Genomic DNA, 15340 nt, shown 5'->3' on the forward strand with positions numbered 1-15340 from the left:
GAAACTCTGTCTCAAAAAAAAAAAAAAAAAAAAAAAGAAATGAGTCAATATCTTCTTCTGAATTGTCCAGGAAAATTTTTCATTGTTCCTGTAATCATTGACAGCCCCCACAGATTTAAACATTTTTGTTTGAACTGATTTTACCAGAGCATCTTTATTCTTGGATGGCAGAAAATCCAAAATGAATAATATTCTATGTGATAAGGGCATATTGGGAAACAATGGAATTAACTGAACATCTTTACTTACTATTGTACTTTTTTTGTCGGAATAAAAGAAAAGTGTAGTTCCTCTCAACTCTGTCCAGTAATGCTCATACTCCTGTGGGAAAGAAATCATAAGCATTATTTCATTAGTGTATATTCAACTATTTTTCTAATGATATTATCCTTTGTAACTTTCTTAATTGCTTGTGTGATGTAAGAAGTCTTCTTTATCATGGATAATTCTAACTTTTATCACTTAATTTTACATTTAATTCTTTTCATTTTTTTGAGATAGGCTCTGTGGTCTCAAGATGTTGCCCAGGCTGGACTCTACAAAGAATGGGCTCAAATTCTTCTGCCTCAGCTTTCCCTCCAAGTAGCTGGGACTACAGGCACATGTCACCATGCCTGGCTTAACATTTAACCAACCCTCCCTCTCTCCTTCCCTCCCTCCCCCCTCTCTCTCTTTCTTTTCTTTCTTTCTTTTTTTTCTTTCTTTCTTCTTTCTTTCTTTCTTTCTTTCTTCTTTCTTTCTTTCTCTCTTTCTTTCTTTCCTTCTTTTTCCTTCCTTCCTTCCTTCCTTTAATTCTTTCTTTCTCTCTCTTAGTTTTCTTTCTTTCTTCTCTATTTTCTTCTATTTTCCTTTCTCTTCTGTTTCCTTTTCCTTTTCTTTCTTTTTTCAGAGTCTTGCTCTGGCACCCATGCTGGAGTGTAGTGGCACAATCATGGCTCACTGCAGCCTTGAACTCCTGGGTTCAAGCAATCCTCCCACTCCAGCCTCCAGAGTAGCTAGGACTACAGGCCCATGTCACCACTTGATTAAATCATTCTCAAATTTATTTTAGTATAACATTTCAGATAAGGATATACAATCATGTGTCACAAAAAGATCTTTTGGTCAGTGACAAACGGCTATGTGACAGTGGTCCCATAAGATACAATGGAGCTGAAAAATTCCTATCACCTGTCATAATGTTGTAGCACAATGCATGACTCAGATGATTGTGGTGATGGTGGTAAACAAACCTACTGCATTGCCCGTCAAACAAAAATATAGGACATATAATTATGTACAGTAAATGATACTTGATAATGACGATAAGTGACTATGTTACTAGTTTATGTACTTTACTATACTGTTTAATCATTGTTTTAGAGTGTACTCTTTCTACTTTTTTTTTTGAGACGGAGTTTCACTCATGTTATCCAGGCTGGAGTGCAATGGCGTGATCTCGGCTCACCGCGATCTCGGCTCACCGCAACCTCCGCCTCCTGGGTTCAGGCAATTCTCCTGCCTCAGCCTCCTGAGTAGCTGGGATTACAGGCACGCACCACCATGCCCAGCTAATTTTTTTATTTTTTTTTTTAGTAGAGACGGGGTTTCACCATGTTGACCAGGATGGTCTCGATCTCTTGACCTCGTGATCCACCCGCCTCGGCCTCCCAAAGTGCTGGGATTACAGGCTTGAGCCACCGCGCCCGGCCTCTTTCTACTTTTAAGAAACATACTGTGAAGCAGCCTCAAGCACATTCTTGGAGATATTCCTAAAGAGGGCATTGCTATCATAGACATGACAGCTCCATGCATGTTATTAGCCCTAAAGGCCTCCTACTGGGGCTGGGCATGGTGGCTCATGCCGTAATCCCAGTACTTTGGGAGGAAGACGTGGGTAGATCAATTGGGTCCAGGAGTTCCAGACCAGCCTGAACAACATGGCAACACCCTGTCTCTACCTAAAAACATAAAAATTAGCCAGACATTGTGGTGTGCACCTGTAATCCCAACTACTCAGGAGGCTGAGGCAGGAGAATCACTTGAACCAGGAGGCAGAGATTGCAATGAGCAGAGATCATGCGACTGCACTCCAGCCTGGGCAACGGAGCGAGATTCCATCACAGGTGCGAAAAAAAAATTGAGACAAGATGAGAAGGTGGAAGACAATAATATTGATAATCTTGACCCTGTGTAGGCCTAGACTATTGTGTGTGTTTGTGTCTCAGTTTTAAACAAGAAGCTTAACAATTAAAAAAATAAAATATTTTAAAAATAGAAGGCCGGGTGCAGTGGCTCACGCCTGTAATCCCAGCACTTTGGGAGGCCAAGACGGGTGGATCACGAGGTCAAGAGATCGAGACCATCCTGGTCAACATGGTGAAACCCCATCTCTACTAAGAATACAAAAAATCAGCTGGGCATGGTGGCGCGTGCCTGTAATCCCAGCAACTCAGGAGGCTGAGGCAGGAGAATTGCCTGAACCCAGGAGGCGGAGGTTGTGGTGAGTCGAGATTACGCCATTGCACTCCAGCCTGGGTAACAAGAGCGAGACTCCGTCTCAAAAAAAAATAAAATAAAATAAAATAAAAATAAAAATAAAAACAGAAAAAGCTCACAGAATAAAGATATAAAGAAAGAAAATATTCTTGTAAGGCTGTCCAATGTTTTTTTTTTTTTTTAATTTAAGGTAAGTGTTATTATGGAAGAGTCAAAAAGTTAAAAAAACTTTATAAAGTAAAATAGTTACAGTAAGCTAAGATGAATTTATTAATGAAGAACAAAAAGTTTTTTATAAACTTAGTGTAGCCTGAGTGTACAGTGTTCATAAAGTCTATGGTAGTACCTGGTGATATTCTCGACCTTCACATTTACCACCACTCACTCACTGACTTACCTAGAGAAACTACCAGTCCTGTAAGCTCCATTTGTGGTAAGTACCCTACACAGGTGTACCATTTTTTCTTTTATATCATATTTTTACTCTACTTTTTCTATGTTTTGATTTGTTTAGATAAACAAATGCTTATCATTTTGTTACAGCTGCCTACAGTATTTAATACAATAACATGCTATATAGGTTTATAGCCAAAAAGCAATAGGCTGTATCATATAGCCTAGGTGTGTAATAGGCTATACAATCTATGGTTGCATAAGTATACTCTGTGATGTTCACACAATTATTAAATCACCTAACAATGCATTTCTAAGACTGTATCCCTATTGCTAAGTGACTTATGACTGTAATTTGATTTGTGTTTAAGTAGTTCATTTTCCAAAACTTTCCTCATTGATTTAAGACTATTTATGCTTTTTCAGTGGAAGCTTACACATGTCAGATGGACCAGTGAAGGGCCCAGGATAGGAAAAACGTATAATATCTACCTTCCAGAACAGATTAAAAAATTTACTAAACTAATACATGTAAAGCACTTAGCAAAGTACATGGCTCATAGTTGGGGTTCAATAAATAATATATATTATTGGCATAGATCAAGAACATGTGAGAAATTGATAATTTAACACCATCAAAGCTGAACTTTAAAATTCAAATCTCATTCATGTGGTGAATATTTAATAATAAATATATTCATATTACTCTGGATTCTATAGATATATAACCTTTTAAGTTTAAAATATTGAAATAACCTAATCAAACTCCCATTTCATTCAAAGTGAGTTTATTTAAATTAATACAGAGTGATTATATTACAAAAGAATAACAAGTTAAAAAAATAAAATCCTTCGAGATCTAAAGATTTACCTTCATATGCAGCTTTTTCCAAAAGTGTGTATAAAACAAAATCCAGTTATTTTAATAAACATGTTAAACATTCCTTCCTTTATAGTTTAACAAGCTGATTTTTTATAGCTTATTGAACCATCATGACATGTTGACGATTAATGTAAGAAAGTCGTATAAAGGGTTTTCTCTTTTATGGTGCATGTCAAGATACTTTGTCTTATGAATATTTTGTGTCTTCAGTATTGATATATCCTTTATATTTTTTAACCAGTAAAATGTTTGTCACCTCTTGAGAATTTATACATTTATTTTCTCAAACAATGACAACTCTATAACTCAATCCTGCTTTTAATTCCCTGGCTACCAGGAAGCTCGAGGTTAAATTAATTCTGAACTACAATCACCATTTTTTTCTTATGTTCTTGGTAGAACTATTTTCTTTGTCATCATGGCTAATAAGATAATATATTAGTTAGCTTCTCCCATGTAACAAGTCACCCTATAACTTAGCGGACTAAAATAAGCAAATGATTTCTATTTCTCCCTGTTCTATGGTTGGCTGATGGCTTTTCTGATCTGGACTTACTTGGTTATGGCTGAATGGTCTAGGGTGGCCTCATTCACTTGTCTAGGGTCGTATCTGGGAAGGCAGGAGCAACTGGGAAGGGAGGGACAACTGGAATCTCACTCCAGCCACTCTCTTATCCTCCAATCAGCTAGCCTAGACTTGATCACATGCTAGCAGGAGGCTTCCCAGAAACAAGAGAGAGCAAAACCCAATGTGCAAGCTTATTCTAAGCCTCTGCTTGTGTCACATTTATCAATGCATGTCACATAAGCCAATCCAGATTCAAAGGGTAGAAAATTATTGTTTGCTGTAAGTTCAACTCTAAAAATTAAAATAAAGGTTAGAGAAATAGATTCAGCCTTTTTGTAAGATGAGTAGAAAAGTCACATTTCAAAGAGAGTTACATACAGTAAGACTTGAACATTGGTTGTGTGACTGCAGCAATCAACCTCAGGAGCGTGTTGGAATTTGGGACAAAGTATCTTTGTTCAAGCCCTGCTATGTTTTCACGCTATCCTACCCCCATTTGAGAACTGGTTAAAACAGGTAATGAACCTGCTGATGCCCCTTGAACCAAGAACAAATTAACATAGAAAAGAACAATTCGAAAGGGCAGATTATTGGAGGATCAGACAATAAATGGTCCTCCAAGGAGCAATTATAAAACTAGGCAAAGAGATTCTCTCTCTTGTCTGAAATCCAGATGCCCAACATATACCTGACACATCTCATAGTCAAACAGTTTAATAGGACAATAAAACACATCTTAACTTCAACCCCAACCAAAGTCTTTACTTCTTTTTATATAGGATACAAAGTGTTTTTCCTATAACAGCATCATTTTACCTGTCTTTCTACTACCATCTTGTACTTTACAATCTATCAATCTATTTGTTTTCTGACAGAAATCTCACTCACTCTGTTGCCCAGGCTAGAGTGCAGTGGCATGATCTCAACTCACTGCAACCTGCATCCCTCTGGATTCAAGTGATTCTCCTATCTCAGCCTCCCCAGTAGCAAGGACTACAGGCATGTGCCATCATGTCCGGCTAATTTTTCTATTTTTAGTAGAGACAAGGTTTCATCATGTTGGCCAGGCTGGTCTCAAAAGCCTGAACTCAAATGATCTGCCCTTTCGGTCTCCCAAAGTACTGAGATTACAGGTGCGAGCCACCGAATCCAGCCTACTTTCTAATCTATTCTGCACAGTGCTGCCAGGGTGGTTTATCTGCTTTGCAGAGGGTAGGACTGAGTATCTAATAGGTGTGTTTGGGAGGCAGCATGCTCGGCGCAGCCCTTTCCTGTCCTCTCTCAGCTCATTCTACCAGGAGATAGTGGGTGTACTGCTCTGTTCCCTGCTATATGGCAAAGGGCCTCCAAGAGGGTCAGGCTGTGGCTCTTAATCTGAGTCAATGACTTGATGTAGCTCAAGGCTACCTAAATCTGGAGTAAAATATTAGAACAGTTTTGGACTTAAATCTAAACTACACATTGATAATTTATCAATAATAAAAGTAACTAACTGATCTTCATTTGTGTGATTTCTGTGTCCGGTTGGTTTCAAACTTGGGAGAAGAAAAATTCTAATAAAAGAGTACAAAAACATAAAAGGGGGAAAAAGGGCCAGGTGCAGTGGCTCACGCCTATCATCTCAGCACTTTGGGAGGCCGAGGCAAACAGATCCCCTGAGGTCAGAAGTTCGAGACCAGCCTGGCCAACATGGTGAAACCCCGTTTCTACTAAAAATTCAAAAATTAGCCAGGAGTGGTGGGAACACCTATAATCCCAGCTACTTGGGAGGCTGAGACAGGAGAATCTTTTGAACCCAGGGGGTGGAGGTTGCAGTGAGCAGAGATCACACTCTAGCCTGGACGACAGAACAAGACTCTGTCTGGAGGGGAGGGGAGGCAGTGAGGGATAGGAAAAGAGAAGTGAGTGTGACTGCCTGCGGAGCTACTTAGCAGAGACAGGATTTCACCTTGTTGGCCAGGCTGGTCTCAAACTCCTGATCTCAAGTGATCTGCCCGCCTTGGCCTCCCAAAGTGTCATTTGTGTAATTTTACTAAAGTATGACTTCTAAAATCTAGTCCAACTCCAGGATTGTATGATTCCTGAACGAAAAACATACAAGAGAAAACCCTGAAGTAAAGGCCTACCACTCTGTTCATCTTCTTAATCAGCCTCATAAGTACAGCATTACCCTGCCATGAGGTAGAAAAACTAGTATTACTGATAGCCAGAAAAGGTTTATTGAATTCCCTCTGTATGTACATGCAGCCCTCCTTTGTACTGCTGAGAAAAACTATAGAGGTGTTCTGTCTCAAAAATAAAAAAAAAAAAAAAAAAAAAAATGATATGAATTGGGTAGAATTAAATAAGGGAAAAATGGGAGTTTTATGGGTAAGGAAATGTATATACTTATGGAAAGCATTAAGTGTTTATTAAATGGGGGGAAAAGCAAGTATAAAGGCACCTAGATGAAAGCAAAGGAAAAGTAAGGTTCCAAATAGCATTAGACCCCGTGAACTGCAACCACAGCTGCAAACCTAATGCTAGGCCAAACTTGTATTCAGTATGCAAAGACTTATTGGTCACAGTCTTGATTTTGTTTCTAATAAGATGTAATAAATACAAGTATAATCTGAGTCACTTATAAATATCAATCTCAATAGACAACATCTAAGTACCTATTCATATCTAGAGAAATACTCAAAAATTCAAAAAATTAAGTTTGAAGGACACATCTTTGGATGAAAAACATTGGAATGAAGTACAATTTTTTTATTTTTTAACAATCAATTGTGTTAAATCACTGACATAAGAGGCCAAAATAAGACTTCTCAATTTATCACTAGCTTAACTAGGAAACCTACAATCAAGTGGAATTAAAACTTGAGTTTGAGGAGCAGAATATTCAAGTGCATCACAATCAAATCCAAGCTAGGCTCCTTAATAGATAAGGAACCTTGAGTAACCTCTGTGGCCAGAGCTCATTCGTTTATTTGGGGTTGTTTATTTGTTTGTTTTAGAGAGACAGGGTCTCACTCTGTTGCTCAAGCTGGGGTGCAGTGGTGCAATCATAGCTCATTGCAGCCTCAAACACCTGGGCTCAAGTGATCCTCCCATGTCAGCCTTCTGAGTAGTTGGTACTACAGGGTGTCCCACCATGCAGGGCTAATTTTTTATTTTGTAGAAATGGGGTTTTGCTATGTTGTCTAGGCTGATCTCCAACCAACTCCTGGCCTCAAGCAATCCTACTGCCTTGGCCTCCATAAGAGCTGGGATTACAAGCATAAGCCACCATGCCCCACCTACTCACTCATTTGTGAAATAAATAAAATAATTTCTACCCAGAAGAGTTAGTATAAGAATCAGAATGATACAACACTAAGAAACTAGAATGATATTCTTCATATCTCAAAAGATTGTATTCATTATTATATAGTCTACTGTCATCGAAGGAACCTATTCAGTTATGCAAGAGTGTAATTATTCTTTGTAGAAAGGAGAGAACAGATTTTAAAATGTAAAGGAATAGCCCAAATTCTAGAATTGGACTGATACTTTTATCTCTTAACTCACTAGTCCTCTTTTCTCATTAATATAACTAGCAAAAATGAATTAAAATGCAAACTCCAATTAAGTTTCTCTCTACCCTCTCCCCAATAAAAAACTCTCATTCTTTTTTTTTTTTTTTTTTTTTTTGTGAGCAAGTAAAGTACATTTACCAAAGGAAGAATGTTGCATAGGGGTCTCCAAAATAGGTTGCATAAATTCCAAAGGTATGCATGATGATCCACTGGGAAAGAAAATTTTAGAATATTTTGTTATATTTTATTTCATCTTTCTTAATTTATTTTTTATATATTTGAAATAATTTACATGGAGTAATAGTATGGGAGTATATATATTTATAATTTCTAAGTGAATTAATGTTCTCATATTAGGCATCTGTGCTCAAAATGTTTTCCTGAAAGGAATGTGTTATTTTAAAAACTTGAAGAAGATTACTGCCATGAGAACTGTGTGTAAGTTTTTCATTATTTTTCTTTTTTTTCTTTTTTTTTTTTTGATATGGAGTCTTGCTCTGTCACTCACACTGGAGTGCAGTGACCCTATCTTGGCTCACTGCAACTTCCGTCTCCTGGGTTAAAGCAATTCTCCTGCCTCAGCTTCCCAAATAGTTGGGATTACAGGCATGTGGCACCATGCCCAGTTAATTATTGTGTTTTCAGTAGAGACAGTGTTTTGCTAAATGAATTAGAAGTGAGTAGATTAGTTAAAATATATATTAACTATATATTTTGATATAGTTATGATGACCACATGCTTATGTTCAGTTTAATAAGACATACCATGGACACTGTTTTTTTAACTTTAACACACCACAAATTGGGAATTACGAGATGTTGCCCAAACTCTCTCTTAGTTTCAAATGGTCCCAGAAAAAAATGAGAAATTTTTTCTGTTTGTAAGAACTGCGATGCCATTAATATTGCATCATGGCATTTAATAGCTTTTATTATCAAATACATCTTCCCATTTAATCCAGAATCCTCATGCAGTGGTTTAAATAAATCTTCCCACATTATCTTTTCCATAAAGATTATGTGATTTTCGTGGGTTCTTGACCTCAGATTTACAAACCTTCTGGAATTGCATGAAAAGTGGTACATGTTGGTACATTTTTTTCGGGGAAAAGCTCTTTAAATACTTAAAAGTGCCCCATCACAAAAAATGGCTATGTAATGCCTTTATAGACCAGGTTATTTCTCAGTTATATATTTTTTGAGTTTAAATATTCTTAATGACTTTGGCAGAGATCCTACTTTACATTCTGCAGAGCCTCTCAACTTCTTCCAGCTAATCAGCTCCAAAGATGACCTGGCTATATACCTTTGGCTCACCTTCTGTTCAAAGATTCCCTGGAACTTTGCTGCTGATTCCTTGGAAATTCCACTTATTTTTCTTAGGTTTTTCTCATAGCTTCTATTCTCAAGTACCCTAATTATCACCAGGCTTGCTCTCCTTTGAGCCGTATTACTTGCAGAACTCAAACTAATTTTAAGAGTACGATAAGTGATAAAAAAAAAAAAAAGGAAGAGAATGAATCTAACCTTTAATGTGAGCCAGGTGTTTTACATATGTTTTCCCTTTAATCCTTGAAACCACCACATAAGTAGGCATTATTGTCATCCTCTTGCTCTCTTCTCCCTGACATGCAAGTAAAAGGTAGTTTGTGGCCAGGCTCAGCAACCCACGCCTATAACCCTAGCATATTGAGAGGTCAAGGTGGGCAGATTGCTTGAGCCCAGGAGTTCGAGACCAGCCTGAATAACATGATGAAACCCCGTCTCTATAAACAATACAAAAATTAGCCAGGTGTGGCATGCTCCTGTAGTCCCAGCTACTCAGGAGGTGGAGGCAGGAGAATCAACTGAGCCAGAGAGGTTGAGGCTGCATGAGCAGTGATTGCACTCCAGCTTGGGCAATAGAGACACTGTCTCACTCACACACACACACAGATACTTTGCTATAAATCCAAATAGAAACACAAGTTAATTTCATTGGAAATATTTATGCCTATAGTTATTCATTCTGCTTCAAAGAGTGCTTTTTAAGAGAAGGTGAAGAGTAGAAATTTGGTAAGGAAGACAGCACTCCTACTAAATTAAGCCTCATGAAAATAGGATCTTTGTGGGTTTTTTTTTTTTTTTTCATATTCTCCAGAAATAAGGGTAATGCTTGGTGCATAGGAGGAACAAAATAAATGTTGCTTGAGTGAATACACTGATTGAACACCTACTGTATCCCAGAATTGTACCTTAGGAGGCAAGTAGCAAGGAGTATTCTCTCTATCTTATAATTGAAGAAACAGTCTCAAGGAGATTGAGCAACGTGCACAAGAACACAAGCTGTAAGTGGCAAAACCGTCAGATAAAGACACTGTAAAATTCTTACTCTTTCTGATAATGATACTAATGGTGTGCCTTCTTTAAGCATTAAAAAGGAGCTGCTATCATAAACAGTTATTACAAATACATTGGAAAACATTCAATGAACAACCAAATTTTAATTACAAATTAGAATTTTTTTTTTCTCAACTCCCCTTTCCTAACAACATGTGACTATCTGGCTTATCTGTGGTGACAAGATTAAATTTACTTTAAAAGCATATAGGATCAACCTAAAAATATTCTAATATAACTTAAAGATAATTTATGTATGTTTAACATCCATAACAGAATACAAATTACTATGTCTTTACTCTCAAATAAATGATCTGATAATATATGTAAGAAATGTGAATATGCTATTATAGATTTTTCATATATATAATTTTTCCATAAGTATTCATGAATCCTCAGAAAACACATTTGATCATTAAATATTTCTGATGAAATTTCTGAAAACCTTAAAATTTTTCTAGTTTTAGTCAATATACAATTTCATAAAATTTGACCTAAATTAATGATTTTTTTCTTTAGTAACAGGCAATTTTGGGCTTATTTCTCTAAATAATTTCAAGTCATCCATAATTACTATTTTAAAAGTAGTGATTTTAACAACTATAAGTTTTAATTATTACATTAAAAAATACAGACTGCTTCATAGGTTTTCTTAGAGCAAAGATATTTATGTAACTTACTGTACTTAATACCCAAATAGTATTCTAAAAATTAAAAGTCACTATCTTGAACAGTATTTTTAGAACACATAACTATATATAATATTAAACAGTATGAACTTGGTCATTTTAACAATTTTTACAGAAGTCATTTTTAATAATTTGATCATTATAAACTTCAAATGACTGAGAACAGGAGCAGGTTTAATTTCAATCATGATATCATTTTATCTTAATTGTACATGCCATCATTGAAGCATAGCAATAAATTGTGGAGAAAATACAAGAAACATTTTATCTCCCAAGCCAAAATCTTCTGTGATATTTAAATGAATTCTTTGGAAATTTAGCTTATTAATTTTTTATATTAGTGCCTTAATATTACAACTTATGTTATTATATATATTATATATATGTATACATATAGGTTTAAGTCATGCATTGTATTTAAATTATGAAATATTGGAATCATTTTTCTGAGCTCAAAGAAGAGATGATTTAATTCCAGCAGAAACAAGGAGGTTTGAACACATCATATCACCATGAAATAAATATTAAAACAGAAGTCTTTTAACATTATCATCTATAGACTCACCTGGTATCCTGACCGCTTGACTAATAAAAAACCTTCAAAGTACAAAGGTAGAGCAGTAATCTTTAACCTTTCCTGGAAGATCCTGCGAGGGGCTGGTTTTGGGGGCTTCTTAGCCATCATACCCCTCTCTTTGGTGTGTGGTTTGGTTTCAACTTGATCTCGTCTCAAACAAAATGAAATCTTCCTTGTGTGAGAGGAAGAGGCAACTGTTCAAAGAGGAAGTCCCAAATTGCTTTTTAACCACCAACACTACCACCAACAGGACACACACACACACACACACACACACACACACTCACTTTTTTTCCATTACTTTTTGTGAGGTAAGAAAGAACAGGTGTAGACCGACTTTTAGAGGGCAATCTCTGGGTAACCTACATGTGCTTAAAGTAGCAAAATAAACAGAAGATTAACATCACCTGACGATGAAAGAAACAGGTGTAGAGATTGTGAACTTTAGAGGAGACATCAACAAGACAGTTATTCTTTCTACCTTTGTTTTTGTTTATTGCTGTCCATTTTTATTTGCAGAAGACATGAATAAACTCTACATTAAAAATTACTTCATAGAATAATTTATTAGTACTATTTCCGTTGGTTAAATATTTCAGGGCCAAGTTTTGTATAAATAAAAAAATAATTCTATCTCATGCCCATTTGATGCTTCACTAAATAAAATCACAGTTATGGGAACATGGAATATGGAATTTTTTTCTTTTTTCTTTTTATTTTTTGCCAGTAGGTATTACAAGTGCATGAGTTTCCAATGAATACTTAGCGCTATGTTTTGAATGTGTCCTCCAAAGTTTATGTGCTAGAAACTTAATCCCCAATGCAACAGTGTTTAGGAATGGAACCTTTAGAAGGTGATTAAGTCATGAGGTATCTGCCCTCATGAATGAATTAATGCTGTTATTGAAGGAGTGGGTTTCTTTCTCTTTCTGTAGATGCAAGGTCTTGCTCTGTTGCTCAGGCTGGAATACACTGGCACAATCACAGCTCATTGCAGCCTTGACTTTTCAGGCTCAATCTTCCCACATCAGTCTCTTGAGTAGCTGGGACTACAAGGCAGGTGCCACCCACCACTCCTAGCTATCTTTTTTATAGAGACAGTATCTCCCTATGCTGTCCAGGTTAGTCTCGAACTCTTAGGCTTAAGTGATTCTCCTGCTGTGGCTTCTCAAAGTGTTGGGATTACAGGTGTGAGCCATTGCACCTGGCCTGGAAGTGGGTTTTTTAAAATAAAAGCAAGTTTGGCCAGGCACGGTGGCTCACACCTGTAATCCCAGCACTTTGGGAGGCCAAGGCAGGCGGATCACGAGGTCAGGAGATCAAGACCATCCTGACTAACATGGCGAAAACCCGTCTCTACTAAAATACCAAAAATTAGCCTGTAGTCCCAGCTACTCAGAGGCTAAGGCAGGGGAGTCGCTTGAACCACAAGGCAGAGGTTGCAGTGAGCCAAGACTATACCACTGCACTCCAGCCTAGACAACAGAGCGAGACTCCATCTCAAAAAAAAAAAAAAAAAAAAAAAAAGCATGTTTGGCACTTTCTCACATGCTATCACACTCTATTGCTCTTCTACCTTCTGCCATGGAATGATGGCGCCTGAAGGTCCTCATCAGATGCTGGCCGTGCTCTATGACTTCCATCCTCATACTTGAGCCAAATACATGTCTGCTCATGAGAGGATTTTTTTTTTTTTTGAGACAAAGTTTCGCTGTGTCCTCCAGGCTGGAGTGCAGTGGTGCCATCTTGGCTCACTGTAACCTCTGCCTCCTAGGTTCAAGTGAGTCTCATGCCTCAGCCACCTGAGTAGCTAGGATTACAGTACTGTGTCACCATGCCTTACTAATTTTTGTATTTTTAGTAGAGATGAGGTTTCACCATATTGGCCAAACTGGTCTCCAACTCCTGGCTTCAAGAAATTTGCCTATCTCAGCCTCCCAAATTGCCCCATACCTGGCCTCATTGGAGAATTCTTATTTGTGGTGTCAACAGCACATCATTTCTGCCCCGTATCTTTGCTTCTAGTTTATTCTTCCTATTGCCTCTTATTTTTAGGTGAATGATAGAGCCTCTGGAGAAAAAACACAAAACAACTCTCACTTTTAGGTACTGTCTGCAAGCTACTATTTTGGTATTTTATTGTTTATGAGTTTCCATAGACACTTGAATTTACAAATATATGTCATATGCCACATATATTTAACTTAAAATGACCCAAGCTTAGCAAGTAGTATGACAGTTCACCAAAACATGCTCATTTTATATCATAAGTTACAGCTGAGAAGAAGAGATGAAGGCAGGCACTACAAAAACTATGCTTGAGGCCGGGCACGGTGGCTCAAGCCTGTAATCCCAGCACTTTGGGAGGCCGAGGCGGGTGGATCACGAGGTCAAGAGATCGAGACCATCCTGGCCAACACGGTGAAACCCCGTCTCTACTAAAACTACAAAAAATTAGGCCGGGCACGGTGGCTCAAGCCTGTAATCCCAGCACTTTGGGAGGCCGAGGCGGGTGGATCACGAGGTCAAGAGATCGAGACCATCCTGGCCAACACGGTGAAACCCCGTCTCTACTAAAAATACAAAAAATTAGCTGGGCATGGTGGCGCGTGCCTGTAGTCCCAGCTACTCGGGAGGCTGAGGCAGGAGAATTGCCTGAACCCAGGAGGCGGAGGTTGCGGTGAGCCGAGATCCCGCCATTGCACTCCATCCAGCCTGGGTAACAAGAGCGAAACTCCGTCTCAAAAAAAAAAAAAAAAAAAAAAAGAGAAAAGGAAACAGAGAACTAACGCACTTTAATGCTCAATGTTTTTAATGCTTTGAGTTACATTGTGCTAAATAAGTATTAGTTTTACTTTTTTTCCCATTTCCCTATAGATTTATAACTGACAGTAAGAGATAAGTTAATATTTTGATAATTGTTTTTTGAGACAGCGTCTCGCTCTGTTACCCAAGCTGGAGTACAGTGGCGTGACCTCGGCTCACTGTAGCCTCTGCCTCCCAGTTTCAAGCGATTCTCCTGCCTAAGCCTCCGAAGTAGCTGGGATTCAGGCACCCACCACGGCTCCTGGCTAATTTTGTATTTTTTAGTAGAGACAGGATTTTACTATGTTGGCCAGGCTGGTCTCGAACTCCTGACCTCAGGTGATCCACCTGCCTTGGCCTCCCAAAGTGCTGGAATTGCAAGTGTGGGCCACCATGCCTGGCTGATAAATTTTTTTAAAGGTCATAAAACAATCAGAAGTTTTGCATGGTTTCAGCTTACATGGTCTTTTTAAGGGTCCTGTGCTACTTTGCAAAGCAATGACTGCCCGAAATTTAAAAATCATACCCTACATTACTTGCCAATTTTCACTCAAGGTAATTTAAGTCTTCTCAAGGGTAAAATTATAATGCAGAACCATTTTATTAAGCTTTTGAAAATCTTATACAGCAGTTTACAGATTGAAAATTTATACAGCACTTTACAATTAAAAACTCATTGTGGACCTCAACAACTCATAGCATTGTAAAACTGTTCTTGTAAACATTGCTGCTACCTACCTGCACATTGCAAGCATATTTTATTAACTTTTCTATTATGGTCAATATAGTATAAATAGCATTTCTATTCAAGGATAATTTTCTCAGAAAAGAATACTTAAATGATCTCCTTAACAGAGGGACCAACATTTTGCAGTAAAGAGTAAAAGAAGGGGCCAGGCGCGGTGGCTCATACCTGTAATCCCAGCACTTTGGGAAGCCGAGGCGGGTGGATCAAGAGGTCAAGAGATCAAGACCATCCTGGTCAACATGGTGAAACCCCGTCTCTAC

The 15340-nt window shown here is 37.8% G+C and overlaps 1 protein-coding gene across 3 annotated transcripts in view; it reads right to left on the reverse strand.

Annotated features, from left to right (window-relative positions):
* Positions 1 to 13576, reverse strand: part of STAP1 (signal transducing adaptor family member 1) — a 53913-nt gene extending 40337 nt beyond the window's left edge. Inside the window, exons 1-3 of one of the 3 annotated variants that reach the window (XM_037734242.1) lie at positions 13481 to 13576; positions 11516 to 11695; positions 250 to 321 (exon numbers count right to left, since the gene is read on the reverse strand). In XM_037734242.1, coding sequence (XP_037590170.1) covers positions 250 to 321; positions 11516 to 11635 — 192 coding nt within the window. In that variant the 5' untranslated portion in view covers positions 11636 to 11695; positions 13481 to 13576. Of the gene's footprint in view, positions 1 to 249; positions 322 to 11515; positions 11758 to 13480 lie in introns of those variants that run through there. The other 2 variants (XM_017516570.2, XM_017516569.2) reach the window with 2 other exon arrangements.
* Between the last annotated feature and the right edge of the window lie 1764 nt (positions 13577 to 15340).

The sequence above is a fragment of the Cebus imitator genome, unplaced genomic scaffold (genome assembly GCF_001604975.1).
Source record: "Cebus imitator isolate Cc_AM_T3 unplaced genomic scaffold, Cebus_imitator-1.0 Scaffold594, whole genome shotgun sequence".
Lineage (NCBI taxonomy): Eukaryota > Metazoa > Chordata > Mammalia > Primates > Cebidae > Cebus > Cebus imitator.